This window comes from Callorhinus ursinus, unplaced genomic scaffold (genome assembly GCF_003265705.2).
Source record: "Callorhinus ursinus isolate GAN/ISIS: 27379988/994484 unplaced genomic scaffold, GSC_fseal_2.0 scaffold5, whole genome shotgun sequence".
Classification (NCBI taxonomy): domain Eukaryota; kingdom Metazoa; phylum Chordata; class Mammalia; order Carnivora; family Otariidae; genus Callorhinus; species Callorhinus ursinus.
In genome coordinates, this window is record NW_027397067.1 from 49,566,637 (window position 1) to 49,589,325 (window position 22,689).

Here is a 22,689-nt window from a genome sequence, read left to right on the forward strand (position 1 = left end):
TAATTGAAACTTCTTTATACTGCATAAGTGTGAAAAAAATAAAATCTTTTTGACGTCACCAACATACCCAAGTATGTCAAATATTTGCACTTTTTGAAATTTTTTCCATTGTTGTCATGTTGATTATATATCAGGCACAGCTTTATTTTCAAATTATGGTATTGTAGTTTAAATTTTGCCTGATTTATGATTGGAAATTGATGTTTTAAAAAATATGATGATTTCAAATCCTCGAAATCTGTTGCTATTAGAAAGCTGAAGTATCACCATATTTTTTTTCGTATTCTTTTTATCAACCTGAAAATCAGGATTATGGTATTGTGGTTTTTGAAATGTTATCTTTTCATAGGCTCATATCTTTAATAAATTACATTTACATAAGTATCATGATAACTAAGACTTAAACGTTAATACTGTTAAAAAATACTTTTCTATGTTTTCTTTTTTTTTAATGTCCTTTTTGTTTTAAGCTGCATCATTAACAGTAGTTTCAATAGAGACTAAATGCTTCAGTCAATAGTTTATCAAGTAATTTGACTGTCAGCTGAACCAAATAATCCTATATTCTCTGTGAAATTGTTCCTAAGGCATTTTGAATGTGAATTGCATGTATTCATATACACAGTACCTTCTTACCATGTTAACTAGCATTTTATTTTTTTTTATTTTTTATTTATTTTTGTTAACTAGCATTTTAAACAACTTACCTAAGTCTAGACACCAGCAAATCTGTTAGTACTTTCTTCCCCATATGCCGAGATTCGTTTCCAACTGCACATTACATATCTGTCAAATTCAAAGTATCTGTTACAACCGTTCAAAACCCTTTTAACCTGAACTATCAGCCTTTTCTCAATAATGAGCAGTTTCAGCTGCTTTATTTAATTTTTCCAAGTTTACAAGGCAGATGTCTTGAAAATTAACTATGCCAGAGGGAATATTTCCCATGTGATTACTTACTTCATTTATTCTGACTAATTCAAGTCAGAGGTAATTTTTTATATTTGCATTGCTAATGTTATTCTTCAAAGGAAATAGAAACTTTGATTGATATTGAAATTTAGGGTTCTCAGGGAAGCTACTGCTGGCATGGATTTTGTGCCCCAGGGGTATACTGAGTAGGGAAAGAATGGTTGTACACCAACTATTCTTTTTTTAAAAATTTTTTTTATTATATTAATCACCATACATTGCATCATTAGTTTTTGATGTAGTGTTCCATGATTCATTGTTTGCATATAACACCCAGTGCTCCATTCAGTACGTGCCCTCTTTAATACCCACACCTGGCTAACCCATTCCCCTCCTCCCCTCTAGACCAACTATTCTTTGAACTAGTTGACTCACCCCACAATGCTAATAAATGGTATATATAAAATATGAGATTATAGCCACTTAGAAAATGTTAGTGTTATTTTCTACTCTGACCTGAAACAATATACAAATACATGTAAATAATTTATTTTCCATTGGGAAGGTAGAGTGACATTTTAATAATTAGCTCTTAAATGTCACATATAATATTCTAATTTCCTAAGTTAATTACCTAACCTCAATACTCATTTTTTATCACTTCAGAGTAGCTCTTCATATTATTAATAATGAATATTTTCTTAAAACTCTTTCTTCTTAGTTTTCATGAGACTGCATTATTTGAATTTTCTTCTTGTAGTAACTCTTTCTCTTTTTCTCAATAGTCTCCTTTGAACGCCAGTCATAGCTCTTTTCTCTCTATATATTCCCTTACCTTGGATTTCAATGATGCTCCTTTTATAAATGCCTCTCAAAACTTTATTGACAGTCCTAATGCCTTTCCCAAGATTCTTTTCCACATGTATAACTGTTTTCCTCTGAGGCTGAAAATACTGTTACCTCCTCCTCTCCAAACTGGTAAACCTTCTAAACTTCTCTCTTTGTAGTATACTTTTTTTTTTCCCAAAGATTTGACATTTGACACTTGACACACACACACACACACACACACGCGCGCGCGCGCGCGCGCGCGCGCGCGCAGATAAAGAGAGAGAGAGAGAGAGAGAGAGCACAAGCAGGGGGAGGGGCAGAAGGAGAGGGAGAAGCAGGCTTCCCACTCAGCAGGGAGCCCGATGTGGGGCTCCATCCCAGGACCCTGGGATCATGACCTGAGCTGAAGGGAGATGCTTAACCAACTGAGCCACCCAGGCACCCCTTTGTAGTGTACTTTTAACTTCCTGGTGGGCTAATCAAATGTTGAGTCATTTATTTCTTCCCTTTTTTTGCTTTTGTATCTGATCACAAATTGTTGTTGGTTCATACTAGAATGTCCCCAGACTCCATTGTTGGACTTTTTTGCTGTCTACATTCACTACTCTAGTGATTGCATCTCTTTAAAGTCCCATGCCTTCATATAGCATCTGTATGCTACACTTCCCACATGTCCAGTCCAAACCACTTATTTGTATTCTAAATTTTTATTTTCTACTGCCCACTTGACATCTGGTGCTTGGAAATGTAGCAGTTATCTTCAGCTTAACATGTCTAAAACTCAACTCCTGATCTTTCCCACCAAACCAAGTTATTGGTGGTAACTCCATTCTTTTACTTGAATTAAAATTTTACATTTGTTCTTCTCCTACTCTTCCTCCTATGTCCAACATCAAATCTTAGACAAAATCGTCCCAGTTCCTCTACCTTCAAAATATGTCCAGAATCTGATTATTTTCCATGTCTCCACTGCTGTCGTCCTGGTTCATCTCTTGCCTGACTTTCTCCTTTCAGTCTGTTCTCAGCATGGCAACTGAAGTGATCCTATTTAAAGAAGATAACTCCATAAGGGCAAAGCTTTTTGTTTGTTTCGCTCACTGTAGCTCATAGAATAACATGCTCATACAGTCATAAATACTTGTTGAATGAAAGATTGTATTGATTTTTTTCTGTGTAGTCTGTTGCTACTACCAGTTGTCATACTCCAAAGTTGTACCACTAGGTATATATGGCTATTTCTATTTAAATTGATTTAAAATAAATACATTAAAAATTCAGTTTCTCATTAACACTAGCAAGATTTCAAGTGCTCAGTAGTCATGTGTGTCTAGTGGCGACCATATTGGACAGTGATGATAGAGAACATGTTTATCATTTTAGAGAGTTCTGTTGGACAGTCTGTTCTGTTTTATAAGAGCAATTAATCTTGCTGCAATCTCTCTAACCTTTAGATTGAATTGTATACTGCTGTCAGCTTCATCTTCCTAAATTATTACTGTGATCATGAAAGATGAATGTAGTCTTAGAGCACAGTGAGAGCATTGGGAGTGAGATAGAATTTGCTTTAAATCCCGGATCTTGTATTTGACACTTAATTTAAATTTCTTAGTAAATTTCTTAATGGAAATTTCAGTTTCTTTAAATATAAAATAGGGATAATATATTTTTTAAAGATTTTAGTTATTTATTTGTCAGAAAGAGAGAGAGGGCACAAGCTGGGGAAACAGCAGGCAGAGGGAGAAGCAGCCTCCCCGCTGAGCAGGGAGTCTGATGCAGGACTCTATCCCAGGACCCTGGGGTCATGATCTGAGCTGAAGGCAGATGCTTAACTGACTGAGCTACCCAGGTGCTCCAAAATGGGGATAATATTATCTTCTTTGCAGAGTTGGTTCTTTCACATCATTTATAGGATCCTGAAAAAACCTTGTGCTCTGCAAAATCATGGACTAAAAACAATAGGGCATCTGGGAAAACCAGTTGGATCAGACCATTCAAAACTCATGTAGCTTTGTAATCAAAACACTAAAAATAAAAGTATAAGCACAGTTTTTAAAAGTCATGTTAACTTTTAAGCAATAAAAAATATTAAATGTGGGATTTAAAAATAAAATGAGGGTATCCAGATGGAAGGAGTATGTCTAGATGGAAAGGAGGATAAGTCTGCACAGTTATGGTGTCAAGGGAAATATTCACAAAACCAGGAAGAACCCATGCAAGAAATACTTCTAAGGTGGAGTTTTGTTTTGGCCAAAGTGAGCCAAAAGGAAGAACATGGGATGAATGAGCGTCATATTTAGTTCTGTATTTTGCTAGCTTTCTGCATCCAGCTGTGCTAATGTTCTTTGCTTTCAGCTGCTGTTATTAGTAGATATAGTGGACACTGGTGCTCCCGTAGCCTCTTTAGTTCAGCTAGTTTACCCATCCCAGTGAATGTTGGCTGCTAACAACTCAAGCTGCCCCATGTTCCAGAGAACTGTTCTTAGACAAACAGAAAACAATCTCACCCCCTTCCCACTGGCAGTCTTCAGTCATGACTGGCTAACATTGGACCCTTGCTTCAAAGTCAGAGCAGCTCTGGTACAATTCACAGTCCAGTGGAATCAAGCTGACATCACATTCTTACTTAGTTTCTTCTCGTGCCCTGTTCTAATTCCTTTCTCTTGAGACCACTCCTTCAATCGTTTGTGTGCACTCAAGTGCATTCCTTGGGAACTAACTTCAGATAATACTGCAAAATGTGAACATGTTGGGAAAAATCACATATGAACCAATACTTCTCCTGAGTTATTTCTGAGACAAATGTAGCAGAACACTTTGTACAGTACCTAGCAGAGTTCCTGGCACATAGTAAAAGTCAATAGCAGCCGTGATGAATGTGATGAAGATAATGGTGGTGGGGCAAATATCAATTCCTGCCCAGAAATGTTAAGGTTTTTTCCATTACAAGCCTCATGATGTTTTAGATATACACAACTTGCGTCAAACTTACTGTTTATTTCCCTACTGCTGCCCCACATTGAACTGCTGTTTTTCTAGCAACTTCGAATTCCTTCTACTTTTCTCTCCATTGGTCAAATATCTATTGCTTTCTAAGATTCATTTGAGTTCTATCATTTCTAATACACTTTTTCTAAGTATGTCAAATCATTGAGCTGTTTCCTTCCTGCAAACTGTCGGGTTTTTATTCTCAGCCATCTATTGTATCTCAGGCCTGTCAATCACTGTAAGAAAAACAGTTTACATAGGTACTTCAGACGGTATTCCAAATACTTTCTAATATTGTTTGTCTCTTAAAGAAATAACCATAGGGGCGCCTGGGTGGCTCAGTTGGTTAAGCGTCTGCCTTCGGCTCAGGTCATGATCTCAGGGTCCTGGGATCGAGTCCCACATGGAGCTCCCTGCTCAGCGGGGAGTCCGCTTCTCCCTCTTCCTGCTGCTCCCCCTGCTTGTGCTCTCTCTCTCTCTGTCAAATAAATAAATAAAATCTTTAAAAAAAAAAGAAATAACCGTAGACTTTTAGGAATTTTTGTGAAGTTCATAATTTTGAATATTTATAATTGTTGCGAAGTAATTAAAGCTCTTCTAGTTTATTGAAGAGATGAAAATGTTTTTAGAATAAACTTGCCTCTTTTAGTAAAGATAACTAACTGTCTATAAAAGTTTTAGCCTAACTAGCACAGCACCTTGGACATAGTAGCTATCTAAATATTTGTCATTCATTTTTAATTTAAGTGTTCACAAAATATTATTTTATTATGGTATTGTGTTTTATTCATTATGCTTTACATTTAATATATTCAGAGGCCTTCAGTTTCACTAACGTTAGTTTTTTCACTGAAGTGCAAAATGGCAAAGGACCTAGCGGGTAGATAACTGTACTCTCAATCTTTCCTCTTTAGATTATCGACACAATGGTCGAGATCTTCAAAGCTCAACATTATCGGTGCCAGAACAAGTAATGTCATCAAACCATTGTTCACCGTCAGGATCTCCTCACCGAGTAGATGTTATAGGAAGGACTAGATCATGGTCACCCAGTGTCCCTCCTCCACAAAGGTAGGATGCCATACACATTTTATTTGTAGGATTCTGTTAAAAGCCTATTTATCACAAGGAATCGTCAATAATTTCTAAAGGTAATAAATTCTTGTGGGAGAAAGTTACTTAAGAAAAAACAAATATGTTCTTTGACAGCCTAAATATTGAGAGTAATATGAAACATGGGCTACTTTGTAACTTTGGCTGATGTATGTATTCTTTTATGTGAGAGTTCAAAATCATAAAGAAGACCCAGCTTTCAGTTGCTTATCACTACTGAGCATATCTAGTTAGAGCCAACTAACTACACTCTTGAATGATATAGGTATTGATAATTTAAGAAATAGGAGGAAATAAACATCTGATGGGGTTTTAAAGTTAGGAGCAATCATGCAAAGAATAAAAAAAAAAGCACAGGCAGAGGGAAGAGTGACTCAGAAAATCTACAGCTCTAAGTCTTATGCCTCGTAGAAAACTCTAATCAATCCAGTTAAGTACAGAAAGCTTAGAGGAGTAAGAGCCATGGAAATAATATATTTACTAACAAGAAATATTTATAGAATTCACATTTTATATACTTGCAAAGTTTAAGAAAATTTGAACTCTTAGAATGATAGTTTTATAATGCCTGTTTTGAATGAATAATTGATTTATTTTTAGATTTAGACTTTTTCCTTATTATTTTAATTTTATCCATGGTATTGGGCTTTCTAAGGGAACTTAAGATTTGTTATATTTATGAATTTAATTTATTTAGTGTATAAGGATGTAAGTACTAGAAAGTGTTTACTTAATTTAGACAATTGAAGTAATTAAAAATATGTTAAGTTTATAAAAATTTAAAAATGATTAACTAAGTTTGTAAATGGGACTAAAATTATTAAAAGTCTTCTGAAAAGTAATTGTTCAAATATGGTAGACCTATCAATAGAATAATATTTTTAATCTGAAATTTAAAGTTTAAGAAAGAACTAGATTTTGGATTTTAACTTTAATAAATTAAGCCATTTCTTATTTTTAAAAAAAGGACATTGAACATTATATCAAAAACCAATGATGTACTATAGCTTGGCTAATTGAATTTAAATAAAAAAATTTTTTAAAAAAGGATGCTTGACTTTTACCAGGGAAAGAATATTTGAACACACCTAAAAAAAATAGGCAAAGTTTTGGAATAGATTCAGCTGTACCTAACAGAAAGCAATAGCAAAAGCTATGTGAGAGGCTTATTCTATCATGAAAAAGAATTGTGTAAGTTGACAGTCCAGGCCAAGAATGGTAGCTTAAAATAAATCATCATTGATCAATTATAAAGACTTCAATTTTGATTTTAAAAAACAGATCATAATCATTTTCCTAAAACAAGATACACCAATATTATCTATAAGCAACATGCTGAACTCATTTTCTCCACACAAATTTATTCCTCCTCCTGTATTGCATATAAAAATCACTTTTGGAAGCCTAGGTGTCATCCATTAATAATTTTGATAATCCTTATCTCTATCCCCATTGACACCATGTTTATGTTTATCTCTGTTATAGCAGGGATCTCCCAACTTCACCGTCAGCCTCCAGTTGAAATGTATCCCATTAGCCCGAGATGCAGTTAGTTAAAAAAACTTGGGACTTGACATTACACTGATTTTTGTCTTTTTCTACATTCTTTATTAATAAACGTCCTTTTTGGTGTAGTGCATGATTATGGTTTATTAAAATATTAAATGGATTTTGCTCTTTCAGTCGGAATGTGGAACAGGGGCTTCGAGGGACACGCTCTACTGCTGGACATTATAATACAATTAGCCGAATGGATAGACATCGTGTCATGGATGACCGTTATTCTCCAGATAGAGACAGGTAAATAGGATTAAATACTATGAGACCTTATTATAATTGCTGCCTTCAGGACGAAGGTATTACCATAAAATACTTTCATCCAGAACTTGGATATTTATTAATCTTAGCTTCTAACACCATTTCCTTTACAATGCCTACATTCGTTCTTATGACCACCGTGTAAAAAAATAAAACAAACAAAAACAACCTTTTCTTTGGTTTAAAAAAAATCATCTTGCTTTTGCAGTTTTGGTCCTTTGTTAAATCAAACCAGTTAAGCTAGTGAGTTTGCACACGAGGTTATAAGGATAATTATAACGAAAATAGACATTTTATTATTGTCATTTATTATAACCAATCATTACATATAAATGTACTTCATGAGACAATAGATTTAAAGTCTTTTACATTCATCAGGGAACCAGTGTGACTTTATATATAAAAGTATTGATGCAAGTCTGGTTTGTTTAGGAAACAGACACAAAAACTGATTCATGAAGAGGGTTTTTCCTCATGGCTTTCAGTAAACCTTTTAAGCATCTTAAAGAATTATGCTTATTGATTGCTGTGTTTAGAGGAATTCTCCAAGTTTGCTCCATTAAATGTGACATACTTGGAAATAACATATGTTTCAGTGCATTAATCACACTAATTACTACTAATTTGTTTTAAGTTAAACAAATTAATTAACCCTTGAATTCATGGTTTAGTTCTCTATAAAATGAAAAATGCTACGGTATTTCCCCCACACTGTCAAATAGGTTTGAGATAAGGATTAGCAAAGAAAGCTTAATTTACTATTCGGAGAATATTTCGATAAAATAACAAGGGAATGCAGAAGTCTCTTTGTATGAGACCTAAACCAATTGTAATAAGAACATCTTAAATCAACTGACTTGAGAAGTTCCCAATATTCATCATTGTCAATATTTATAAACTTAATTGTTTTCATCTAAATCTAAGGTTATACTCAATTCGGGCTTATAATTTCATTGTGTTAAGTACACTTTTCCAAAAGAAAAGATAGGGAACATCTATCCTAATCTTCAATAGTGTCAAACAAGTATTGGCTTTTGTGTCTGAGACCTAAGAAGAAATAGAAGTTATTAAATTAGTATCTTTATTAATTGTTAAATAAAAGTTAATGTGGTATTTTATTTTTTTATTTGCTTAACTTTTTCATAGTGATCTGTGTCTTTAGTGGTAATTATAGGTGTGGTACCTAAAGAAATTGTATCACATCAAGTATGATACTAGTGAAAGAAACGTAACTATATGGGCACGATCAGGAGTTGGAAGAAGTCATATTAGGGTGGGTGAATGAGTACTTTTATTACATTATAGAATTCTAATAAGTTTGATCATCTCTGGAAATTATTTATATAGCGATTCATAAACTCCTCGTTCTTTGAAAGTTCCTTAAGGCAATGATGAAAGAAAAAAGTCTGAAATGACTTTAAATCCTTCAAGTTTGCATGAAGTTTTTCTTTAGATGAGAAATGGACTTGATATTTTCTCTGAAGACAATATGGTCTAAATCTTGCAGAGAGGAATAGAATAAAATTAACCTCTACAATGATATTCACAAACAAAAATAGTCACTATCATGCAAACACATAATAATTTATCAGTATTTTAAGACAAATGGCCGTAGCATTAATGATAAAAGACTTGCTGTTAAATCCTGGGTATATAGCTATTATAGCCATAATGCTATGTCATTATATTTATTCTTGTTTATAACTTTATGAATCATTTAGTTTGACAAAAATGTTCAAGTAATTCAGAAGTTTTGGAGGAATTTGACCCCTGGGGCTTCATCACTTTTTTAGAGTGCTGTAGATTACCAAATCATAATTACTGGGGTTTCATCACTTTTTTAGAGTGCTGTAGATTATCAAATCATAGTTACCCCTAATTGTGAGCCGTTTTACATTTTTTTAAATAACTAAAATACACACTGGGTGTTATGAACAAACAATGAATCATGGAACACTGCATCAAAAACTAATGATGTAATATATGGTGATTAACATAACAATAAAAAATAAAAAAAAATAAATAACTAAAATACAATTTCTTTTAAATAAGACTATAAAACTATTTCTAATATTATATTTAAGTTATCTGTGTAAACATTACTTATTAACATGAGGGATCAAAAATCAAAAAGTACAATAGTATCCATGTTAGGTAGTCTATCAAATTATTAAACAATGGGTTCTTAATTTCTGTGTTATGCTTTATATTCTAAATATTCTAAAAGATTTTCAATAATAGAATGCATGTGAAGACATCGTAATTTTTATGCACTCTTTAGAAGGTAAGAATTCTCGAGCTCTTACAGTGAATTTTCATGAGTAGTGTTTTATATAGTCAATCGATAATACTGTTGATTAAAAAGCCTACAAGAGAATTTCCTTTGAGATAGTAAGTAAAATGTAGGCATTTTGAGTGGTGCATTAACTTTTCTTGTCAGTAATAAATGGTGCACTGGACCAGAAGAGTATTTTATTGAATATACTCTTTTTTTGTAGGATTTGGAGCCAAATGGCATTGCATTTTAATGTAGGCTTTTTATTACTTGCTAGCTGTGTTTCTTTGGGAAAATTAATGTCTTTGGCACTTGATTTCCTTATCTATAAAATTAGAACATTAGTAACAACTTTATAAGGTTGTGGGGTAGATTAAATGACACAGCACCTCCAGTTGCATAGTACGTACTCAAAAAATGCGCCTTACTCTTAACATTTTAAAAGATCCTGTGGCTTACAAATAATTGACATCTTAATGTGCTTATTAACTAAGCAGAAAAAAAGAAATCAGTTAATACAGGTATTTTCTTAAAAAAGCTTTATAGAGAGTGTAGAACATGAGTTGGACCTTGAAAAATGGACATGCTTATTTAGGCAAGAACAAAAGCATAAATACAGAGGCAAAACATACATATATGTCAGAAAGACCCAGTATGAAGGATGAAGGACTTGCGACATATTGGAAAGTTGTGCATGAAGATAATGGCTTTTACATTGGCTATACTGGGTGAGAAATGATGCTATTTGGCATTAATTCATAGTGCCTGGCTAAACCTAAGTGGTATAAGAAGGAGATAATAGTATTCAGATTCCCTTTTTCTTACAGGTAATGTTAAAAAGAATTATATATCAAAATTTGACTGGATCTTTATATCTCTGCACATCTCACTCTGTTATCATTAGTCAAAATCCTATTTTGTTTTGAAAAGAAAATAGGTTCTTCGTAAGTAAATCAAAAACTTGGAGGCAGGGCTATTAGCTAAAATGAAGAATTATAACAGACATCGTTCATCTTCCTCTCCATTCCCCATACTTTTTGGATCATTGTTTCTCTGGCAAATCATGGTAACTATGACTAGGAACATAATTTTCCTGGGGCAACCTATGTGGCTTTAGTATTAGAAACCATTTCAAGAGCTTATGTGTTTACATGAGTTAATTTACTATTAGAATAAATATAGAGTACTAGATAATATTTCTGTAACATGTCAGAGATATCATGCAGGACTCATTTTTATGTTTATCCTGGAGGCCAAAATATATTGGGTACCTTTAATTCTATTCAGTATACCTTTAGCATAATAAGAAAAAAATACAATTAACACTGGCCTAAGATACATTACTTCATAGGCTTTTTTTTGTGCATTCAATTAATACATTTATATTCTAAAAAGAAAAATGTCATATTATATGGATCTCTAGGATACCTCACACACTTATGCCATTTCTTACTCTTTATCAGCCAACCAGCTATAAGGAAGTGTCAAAATTACCCATAACTATTTATAGTCTTCTTGGTCCTTTTAGTTATCAACAATGAGGGGAACACATCTCTGAAAGTTTGAAAATACAGAGAAAGTAAAATAAAAGTAATACATTTTATTACATTTCAGGAATATATTTTAACATAGTTAAATCATACTGAGAATGTTTTAGGAACTATAAAGTAGCAAAACATTAACAATATTAAAGACACAGAACAGAAAGTTTTGCATTAAGCTGAGATTGTTGGAAACTTTGCTTTCAAAAACTATAGGTTGTTTAAGGATGAGATATTTTATTTCTTCTTTTTGCAGTCCTTTTTGTTTGGTAGTTTCTAAAAGGAGACATTCAGATTCATCTGATATAATGGAAGGATAATTCATTATAAATACAGTTTTGTTCTGTCTTTAAAGATTACATTTCCTAATAAGAATCAGAGTGTCTAGAAATTAGATCAGTACTCCAGTTCAATTATTTGAATAGTGAAATTTGTCATTATGATTTTTGAATCTATAATTTCTTTTTTATTCTTTAAAATTTAGTAATTCTTTTAGTTCTCTATTTTTTTTACAATGAGTTACTGCTCTGCTCAATTTTTAAAAAAATTTTCAAAGAGATTGGATAAATTGCAATTTTTAACATAATTTTTTAACTCATTATGTATATTGGCGACAGTATTGTTTACTTGGGTTTTATAATTCCATTAATTTTGGAAGAAATGTAAGAATGATTTAACTGAGAAGAATAAATGAAATGTTTTTAAGTTGTACCAAGTGGATGTGGCAAAGGACCTTGAATGCATCCCTGGATCTTAGGTGGATTTTACTTCCAAAACAATGTGGATTTAATTTTATGTAATATTCATTGATGCATTTTTATACTTTTCAACAGAATCTCAAGGGGTATCATGACCAGACTGGGTTAAGAGGTATAACATGACTATAGAAAACTATGCATTTCGGGTTCTCCAATGAAACAGAGCCAGTAGGATAGATAGATAATAAGGATTTGGCTCACATAATTATAGAAGTCACAGGGCCTACCATATGCTCTCTGAAAGCTGGAGACCCATGAAATGATGGTATAATTTGGTCCAAGTCTGAAGGCTTGAGAACCAGGGTGGCCAATGTTATAAATCCCAGTCTGAGGAACAGAGAGATTAAGAGATGTCCAGCTCTAAAGTGAGGCAGGAAAAAGGGAGGAATTCATCCTTTTTCCTACTTTTGTTCTGTTGAGCCTCTCACCAGATTCTGTGATGCTCACCCAGTTTGAGGAGGGCAGCCTACTGAGTCCACTGATTCAAATGCTAATATCATCCTGAAGCACACCCTCACAGACACACCCAGAAATAACACTAAATGTGAGCACCCCTTGGGCCAGTTAAATTAACTGTCACAAGAAGGGAAATAAAACAAACTGATGTTTGATAAAGGTGATCCTTGCTTCATGTTTTCTTTGACTTTATAGAGACAAAATTAACTATAAGGCTCCTCAAGGAGAATATTAATTGATGATGATGTGTATGTTCTATGAATTTGAAAATTTTAATAAGTTTCGAAGTTTATATATTTTCATTCCTCAAGTAATTTGCAGAGAAGATCTATTTGTTCTTAATGCAATAAATCCTAACATCACAACTGTTGGGTAGTACTTCTACTCTTTGTAATGCCAGGAATATCTTTTTTGAATACTGTTTTACTTTCTTTTTATACCACATAGGTTTGTAATGTTCTGTTTACATTTCTAGAAGTTTCTGTGATTATGTGAACCATTGCTCTCTTTGGAGGGTAGGCTCACCATGAAAATAGTATAATTCTGTTTTTACTTTTTAGTTCAATCCAAAATGTATTTATTGAGTGTGTCAGCCAATTGTGCACAAAGATTTAAAATAGACATTATCCTGGCTTAAATAAACAGATGATCCAACTAATTATACCAACTCATATATACCAACTAATATACAATATACCAACTAATTATAAAACATAGAAGCCTGTCAGACTGAGCATAATATTATTGGAATAGATTGGAGAGAAAATTACTTGCTTGAGTATTGGAAAAAACTTTAAAGGGAAGTTGGACTTTAAAGATTGAGTAGAATTTTCAAAAGCAATAAAGTGGAGACAGAGGGAGGATAATGGCATTCTTGGCAGAGTGATAAGCATGAACAGTCTCAGAGTCAGGAAAGTGAGGGATATATTTAGAGAATCTTAGGTGGTCTGGCATACCTACATAAAAAGTTATAGTATGAAGGATGGGAAGTGATAGGCTATATTGAAGACCGAAGTAGTTTAGAACTTAATTTGTATGCTGTTTTAAGGAATATGACTTGTTTTTAATATGTGAAACCAGAGAAGGCTCTTAAGCAAAGTACCTACATGATCAAAAGCATAATTTATAATTATCTTGCTTGTAGACAGAGTGGAGAATGGGTTGGATCAGGAAAGGGTTGGGGTAGAAGGACGGTAGCAATAGATTATTTTAATAGACATGGTAAGCCTGATTGAAGGCAGTAGCAGGAGAAAAGGGAAAGAAGGGATAAATCTGAGTTATTTAAGCATTACAACTAGCAAGGTTTATAAATCAATTAAATGTGGAAAATAAGGAAAATGGAGGAGTTAAATTATGAGATTTTTTTTAAAACTTGTCTTGTTAAGTAAATATTTAAATCTTTAGTTAAAACTGGGATTACACAAAGAGGAATAGCTGAAGTATTATATTAAGTTTCAAAGGAGGGTTAAAGAATTATATTTGAAACTGGAGGGTCTTTTAGAGATCATGGAGTCCTGGATTCTGAAGAGGTACCTGAGGGACTGCGGTTGTAGGTAAGGACCACGCCAAATGGATAGGGATTAGTCTTCTCACTCCCTCTTTAGCCAGAGTCATTCTGATTTTATTGGCTTCCTAATGATTGGTTTTACATAAAAATTTGCTCAAAAAAGACAGTGGTCTTCTGATCAAAAAGAAAGTTTGAAAACTACTTCTCCAGCCCCCTCATTTCACAAATGCAGCACCAGGTGTCCAAATAGGCTAATGTCTTGCTCAAACCTTAAAATTAACATGTGTTTTTCTGAAGGGTCTACATGACAGTTGGGTAGCTGTGTGGGGAGCCCAGGAAGCAGCTGGAAATGTGCTGTGAAACCCAAAGAAAAATGAAAGCTAAACAAAATGAGAGTTCACACTATAAAGGAAATGATATAATCCAGAAAGAATGTGTTGGAATATAAAGAAATTTGGAGAACCCATCTTGGGAAACCACTGCCTCTGTGGAATAAAGTGAAGGAGAATCCAGTAAATGAAATGGGTAAAGAAGCAGTTAGATAGGTGCGAAACCAGGCCGTATGTGTAAATGTTAAGAGCCTGAATTGTGGATTAAGGAAGCCCTGAGTGTGAAACCCAGTCCAGCTACTTCCTATATGGCACTCACAGCCTCAGTTTTTCTGTCTGTGGCAATACTAGATCCTACCTCAAAGAGTTGTTATGAGAAATAAATGAGATAAAGTAGACAAACCTTTAATGGAATACTTGTCACCTCATTAAGTGTTACATAAAATACTATTTTTAATAGCCTGAGAGAATCATGTTTCAAAAACCAAGAGACGAGAGAGTGTCAAGAAACAGAGGTTGAAAATCAATGTGTAACATCATAGATAAGGGTAATATGAGGAAGATCAAGAAGTTAAAGGATTTTTCAGGATTTCACAGGTAGCATTCATAGGCTAGCTTCCAGAGAATGGTGGAGACTGAAAGTCCCATTACATACAGTGAACTTAAAGCTTGGATGAGAAGTGAGGAAGTGGTGGCAAAAATTGTAGATATGGCTAGGATGTTGTATGATGAAAGTCAGAGACATGCAAAGGCTTGAGAGGAAGGCAAGGTTAGTGAAGGGTTTATTTTTAGGATTAAGTGCAGTTCAGGAATGGAAGGCATGAGACAATAATGAATGAAGGAAAGAAGAATGAATGTGGGAAATCAGGATTACAAGTAGAGGAGTTTCTTCCTTTGGTGCAAAAGAAAATGATAAGTGAAGATATAAGTGTAGGTACTCTGTGTTTAGTGGTAGAAATATGACAGAGAGAATTCAAAGTTGGTTTCCTTTTTTAAAAAACTGAAATGTAATGATCATCTGCCAAAATTAAGTGTGTTGGCATGAGAGGTTTTAAGAAAACAGAGAAGTTTAAATCAGCGCTGTGGAAAGAAGAGGAGCCCCTAGAGATGGGTGAAAATGTCAAGTGTGCTGCTTTGATGGTTTGGGATAGTCATGAGGCGTGAAGTGTAGCACAGCCCACAGTAGGTAATAAACATGGACTAAACATAGTGAATGGAAAAATGGATAGCATCCAATGAACCTAACAAATGAAAGTACTAACCAAATAATAACTCAAGTCAGCTTATTCCTTACTAAATGGAATTTTTTAAGTCCTTTTAGTTACTTTTACTTATTCATGATTGAAGAAGAAATAATTACCTTATAAAATCTCCTGTGTATTAGAAATTACGTCTTTAATTATTTTCTTCTTAAACTTCCTTGTTATTTTATTAGTTTTCTCTTCCCATCTTTCCTCCTCAAAAAGGGAAAGCAACTATATATTGTATAACATTTTATAGATGGTGCTAGAGATGTTTGAGTGACAATTGATAAGATTTTAGTTTGAAATATAATTTGTTTGAATCTTGATTTGCTATGTTTTTGTTGTGTTTATTTTGGAATACTTAGAATATTTTAACCTTTAGCATGGCCATGTTACAATGGACATTGGGAGGAAAGAACAAGCTTTCTAGTAACAGTTTTCATTTGCTTTGCTTACTATCTGCTTATCTTTTTTGAATTTCACTTTTTAAAAGTAAACTATACCTTTTCATTTCTTTCCTGAGTCTCATTTATATTCTTGTTTCTGCCATGCTTGCAGTCATTTTCTTACTCTACCTCGCTCCAGATACAGTCAGAACACTGAACATCATCACAGGGATGGCAGGTATATTTTTCTTACAATTGAGTCTGTTCGTAGAATTGCATGTGCCTGTCTAATGATATGGTATAATTCACTTCTATTTCTGCTTTTTATATATACATATATGATTATTCGTGAAATATAGAAATATTACCCTTACTAGATATGATAATAGAAAACAAAGCATATGTAAATACTTACATTGTAGTAAGATGTCAAAAACATAGCTTCACTTTAATGAGCTAGTATCATCTCCTTGATGGCTCTAAAAATTTAGGTCACCAGGCTTTACAGTTAACCCTTGATTACCTAGAAGGATAGAATAACAGTATTTTTAAAAATTAATTGCACTAAGACTGACCACCTTCATAATTATATATTTAGACAGCACTGGTTTTCACGTATCTTAACAATCTGCTCCCCCATTCCCCCTCCCTCACAGTTGAGGAACCAGTCATAGAAGTGCTTAGGTTGAACTGATCAGTTTACAGTTTACCTTGTCAGAGGTGGCTGTGATCTACTCAACTGGTCATAGATAACCCTGGATCCATGGAGAATATTGGGTCTGTGGGAAAATCCTTGTTCATTTCTACTTTACCACCATTCTCCTTATATTGAAGGGAAATATCAATTACTTGGCATTTAACCAAAAGAAGGATAAACTAGAAAGAGAAGGGAAAGAAGGTCTCTAAAAGCTTACAGTTTCTCCAGGCTTTATGTAGCTTTAGGGATTTGAGCCATCCTGTGACATTTTGAGGCCCTGCAGGCAGAGAAGAGAGTATCAGGGATAATGTGGTAGTGGGTTCAGCTAGGATAGATTAAGAATTATGTGCTCTACTCAGTTGTTTCAAAGTGATCTGGGTTGTGTGTGACCACTTTTGTACTATTAATTTAATTCATTAAGAGTTATTCATAAAAGAGTTTAGAAAAAAATTGAAACTAATGAATAAATTCCTGAGTATTGAATTCATGTAGATAAATGTAGAAGGAAATATAAGAGATAATATCAATAATAGATTCCTAACGTTGGAGGTTTTGTGATGTCTTTCAGTAAATATAATTGAAATGTAGTGCCTTCCAGTTTATTATATGGTAGTGATGATTGCTGTATTTTATTGTCTTTTGCATTTTCTCAGTTTCTTTTCTGTTATTTTGCTTTAGTACTAAATAATTCCTTTTTGTTATGTCTTTTTATTTTTAGTTTTGCTGTATATTACATTCTGTTTGGGGTTTGCAGTGATTATACAATTACCTTACAAAAATGTAAGGAAGTAGTTCTATAACTGTCCCTATAATTGACCAAGACCTTTCTTAAAGTGGGTGACATGAATGAGACATTACTGATTATAGGCTTATTCTAATTACGCTGGTATCTTCATTTAAATTTAAGTTAAAATCTTGCACCACATTAGTTTTTTTTATATTCTACTTATCTTAGTTATCAATAAGTAAATTGCTTCATATTATTTATTTTTTTCAATGAGCCAACATGTGTAGAATCAGTTCTTGATCAGCCCTAGGTTGGTTATCAATTTCATGTACTTATTCAAATTCTGAACCTAGCCTAGCTGGCCTATTTTGCATGATATGTTTCTGAATTGCCTTTTACGCCATGATTTATTTTGTGGTCAGGAAACACAATATCATTAATATTTATATTAAAGTAAACACAGTTAAGAAAATCAGTTTTAGAAAACAAGTAATCAAGGTGGGATTTGAGCCATCCTGTGACATTTCGAGGCCCTGCAGGCAGAGAAGAGAGTAGCAAAAAATCTTCTTACTGAAGATTTGCAATCACTTAGATGATTCCAGTATGTGAGACTAATGTACACCTACTCCTAGACAAATTTGGGTGGATTTTATGAGAATGAAATTCTTTAGTTGCTTTTAAAAATACTATCTTTCATCATTATCAGTTTGATACACAAAAAAGAATATGTGCACCTTTCAAAGCATAATGATAAAATGAAATCCATGAATCTGCTACCCAAACTGAAAACCAGAATTTATGGTTTTACTTATTGCATCTATCTGTAGAATCTTTGCCTATTGAATCCATATGCCTCTTTCATAGAAGTAGTAAACTCTGTACTGATTTTCAGTTTAACATCCCCTTTCTTTGCTTTTTTTAAAGTGACTTTGGTCATTTGTTTTCACTCTGCTAACTTTTTTGAGTTACTCAGTCTTTCTGACCCTCACTTCAATCCACTATGAGATTCTAGGATTATTGAGGATATAATCAGGTATCCATTCTCCTATGTTTGTTACCATAATTTTCTAGGCTTCTTGTTTTTAATTTAACCCCTGTGCCTTTGTATGTAATGTAACTGAGCACAGCCCTTCCGTGTTGAGATCATCTGGTGACCTCTTGGTTATTCCATTTTAGTCACTGAAGATTTTAGCATCTGGCTTTAGTCTAACTTTTAATAATTCCTGCCCCCAACCAGAGTGATGTTAGCGTTCACCTGAATGATCTGTTCAGCAGCCACTCACTTCCTTGGCTGTCTCAAATTGGACGTAGTGAACTTTAGTCCCAGTTCTACTTTAGTCAGTTACTGCCATGGCCATATCTGAATCTTATCATCATTTGAAATTATTACACCTCTAAAATCTTAATTCAAATACTTCACTCTTGGACCAGAACGACACATGGTTCTTTCTTATTTTTTCACTGAGTTACTTGTACCGCACTGGCTCTTGTATCTCAATAGAGAACTCCACACTCTTGACCGCCTTTCCTTTCCCTATTAGTCTCCACTTTACTTACCTACGTATCCAGAGGTTGAGTCCATTCTTAGAAATACCCTCAATCCCCTTGCTACATTGTTCTTCTTTTACCTATTTGACAGAGTTCACATCTGGGTCAATCTCTTTCTTTTGCAGAATTGTTCTGAACTAAATTTTCCAAATTCTCCCCAACTCAACTGAACACTTAAAGGAAAAGTGACCTCTTTATTGAGAGTTGTGAAAGAAAGAAAGGATGGAAAGAGGGAGGGAAAAGAGGAGAGAGGGAGGAAAAAGAAGAAAGAATAAGAAAGAAAAGAAAGTGGCACCAACTCTCTAAGTGTCCAATTTCCCAGCCCAGATTTCAAAGTGACATTTACTGTCATGGTCTGGAAATTCCCTTTCTGAGGGTAAATATGTGTTAAGAGCTCCAAGTGGACTATAGTGTAGCTACACTACACTATATGAAATCTGCATTTTTCTGAATGGAATGAATGTAGTAAATTACACATGGCATCCCCAGTCTGTGAAGAATCAGAATCACCAGTCTCTCTACCCCAGCCTTGTAAAATGAAAAATTATTAGAGCTATCTCTTTGGAACAGATGAATAGAGGCTTAAGTAATGGCTGCTAAACTTTTTATATTATTTCAGGAGACAAATATTAACTAATATTAGGAATCAAAACTCTTTTTCTTCTGACCAGGTTATGCTAACCAGTACAAATCTATCTGAGTCATTGTGTATTTTTAAACACAGTCAACATTTAAACAAACATATTTAGAATAGGTATCGTGTTACCTTTTATTAATATCCCTTTATTAAGATGTAGCCTTTATTTTAATAAATAACATCTTTTATATTTAAAGAATTTATCCCCATACCTCACTTTTTTCCCCCTAGTATTTATCTCTACTTAAATCATTGTTCGGCAGCCTGATGGTGGACTTTCATGTAAAGAGGTCATGGAGAAGACAACTAGGCTATATTTTAAAAGAGGAATTGGAATTATTTAAATTTATATAGAGGTAAGGTAGGATGTCAGTGGAATTCTAAAGAAACGTGTGAGCAAACTCACTAAAGTCATAATCACCATGTTTTAGTGCTATTGGAGCATTGTCCAAAAGGCAGGGAATAGAGAGAAATGAATCTGGGATGATAGAGATGGTCCCAATGATGGATAACTTTGTATGTTCTGTTAAGGAATTTAGATCTAAGACTGTAAGTGATAGAGGTACTTCAAAGAGTTTACATAGGAGATGGTTATAATGTATTTATTCATTCTAGAATAATTACTCTAGAGACTATGTGGTTGGTTGATTTGAGAGAAAAGGGTGTGTGAAAGAAAAGCATGCATAAAGATATTTGCGGCCTTGGTCTTGGGCAGCAGAGAACTCTTTGAGGGCCTGAACCAAGTAAGGTAATGGGTGGAGAGATAGAAAGAAGACAGGAGATTTAATCAGTTGAAATCAATAATACATGGTAAGTAATAGCATTTGGATGTTGATGGGGAGCAGATCAAGAAACATAATGAGTCTTATAGTTTGGGTAACTGGATGCATGTGGTACCTGAACAAAGGTGAATGAGGGGGAGGAATGTTCAGAGAGAAATTAGTTTAGGCTAGAGACAAGTTCACTTCTGGAATTACTGAGAGAGTTAAGGGGAAACCTCCAGCAAGGAGTAAAATCAATGATTTTAAAACTTAAAGTAGTTTGAGCTATAGAGAGTAATTTGAGAGTAAATTCACTAATAACAGTAAGTAGCTACAAAAATGAAAATGAAATCAATCAGAGAAACAACCCATGAAACGAAGGCCAAGGACTTTTCCTCCGCTCTGGGAAACATTAACATTTAACTGGTAGATAAAGGAAGAGACCTAGAGAAGGAAGAGTGAGAAGAATAGAGCTAACAGAGTAGAGTTTAAAGCAGGAAGAAATGATGTCAACCGGAAAAATAATCACTGGAAAATGCCCATTAGATTTGGCAAGTGAGGAGCCGTCGGTGACTTCTTCGATGATTTCAGAAGGGGGTGATTGAAAAAAGCAGCTTTTGCAGTGGCCTGAGGCATTCCTGGGAACTAAAAAAACAAATGCACTATGAGTGTGGAGGAGAAATACCGGATAGGGGTATGTGATATCAAAGTAATTTCTTTCTTTAGAATACAAAATGCATCATGAGTTTGTAGGCTGGAGGAACAGATCCTCGAGGAAAAGTTAGATTGAAAATACAGAGAAAGGAGAGGATGACTGTTAGAAAGGTCTTAGGGCAGGAGATTGGTCTAAACACACAGATGGAGTATGTAAACAGAAAGAAGCTCTTGTTTCCTTTTGAGACAGGAAGAAAATAGATGAGAGAGTTGAAACTAAGTTTTTAGAAAAAAGTTGTTAAATTGAAGGTAATTATGTTGGATAGCCTCAATTTTGTTGTTGCTGTACATCAAGATCATGGTGATTGTTTTTGAGACAAATTCTTGATTGGGGAGGCCCAAGGTTGAACATGGTGCTTGACTAGAAATGAGGAAGTTTAAAATGGTCACTGGTTAAAAAGTGATGGGAACTGATGAAATAAAAGTAAAAAGATTATTGGTGATACTAGCGCAGCAGAAGTTGGAAGCCATGAATTTGCATTGTGCCAACCTGAATGAATATAAGTTTTGCTTAAACTATACCCAGTTGCCTAGATGTAGAGAAATCCAATTATGGCATTGAACCAATTTTGGGGTTCTGATGAATGTTTGAAAGATTGGGTTAAAAGGGAATCTGAGGGAACGCCTGGGTGGCTTAGTCAGTTAAGCGTCTGCCTTCTGCTCAGGTCATGATCCCAGGGTCCTGGGGTTGAGTCCTGCATCAGGCTCCCTGCTGAGCAGGGAGCCTGCTTCTCTCTCTGCCTGCTGTTCCCCCTGCTTGTGCTCTCTCTCTCTCTCTCTGACAAATAAATAAATAAAGTCTTTAAAAAAAAAAGGGGGGGGGAATCTGAGTGTTGATATGGGAGTGGGTCAGGTGATCAATCATAGGAGTCTAGGATGGGTAAGGAAGGAAGGCAAAGGGATTTTGATGATACAAGGAAGTTTGTTAACGATGGATAAGGATTTTTGAAAATACAGCTAAGAGAATCAGAGGAGATTAAAATGATATAGAAGAAAGTACAGGAGATGAAGAATTTAGAGAGATGACATCAGGGGCAACTGAGCTTGCCCTTTAATTGAAAACTAAGAATGACAGGGATAAGATGCTTGAGTAGAAGTGATTTATGTCAAATATCCTAAATTTATCATAAGTTGTTTTAGTGCAAGAACTGGGACTTGGTTTGGTGCTAGAACGGAGCAAGGTTCTGGGAAGGGTCTGAGCTGGGTCTAGAGTAATGCTGAGGGATGCCATGGAGTTTGAAGAGAGGCAGTGACTGGTCTTATCTCAGGGTATTTGGGGCCATGATTAAGGCTAATCTAATTAAGATTACAGAAAGGATTCTGACAAAGTTAGCAGAGTCACGGCGGGGGTGGGGGGCAGGGGGGGATTTCTGTTTGCTTATAGATAGATGCCTTATCTGGCAAGTAGTACTGAGAGCCCTTAGTAAACGTGATCAAATCCAAGTAACTC

At 34.4% G+C, this 22,689-nt stretch overlaps 1 protein-coding gene across 36 annotated transcripts in view; it reads left to right on the forward strand.

The window, feature by feature from the left end:
• RIMS2 (regulating synaptic membrane exocytosis 2) overlaps positions 1-22,689 on the forward strand; it is a 587,791-nt gene that overhangs the window by 358,700 nt on the left and 206,402 nt on the right. For 19 of the 36 annotated variants that reach the window (XM_073893077.1, XM_073893083.1, XM_073893087.1 and 16 more), the window contains 2 exons: positions 5,643-5,799; positions 7,525-7,641. In XM_073893077.1, coding sequence (XP_073749178.1) covers positions 5,643-5,799; positions 7,525-7,641 — 274 coding nt within the window. Of the gene's footprint in view, positions 1-5,642; positions 5,800-7,524; positions 7,642-16,327; positions 16,394-22,689 lie in introns of all 36 variants that reach the window. The other 17 variants (XM_073893075.1, XM_073893081.1, XM_073893068.1 and 14 more) reach the window with 1 other exon arrangement.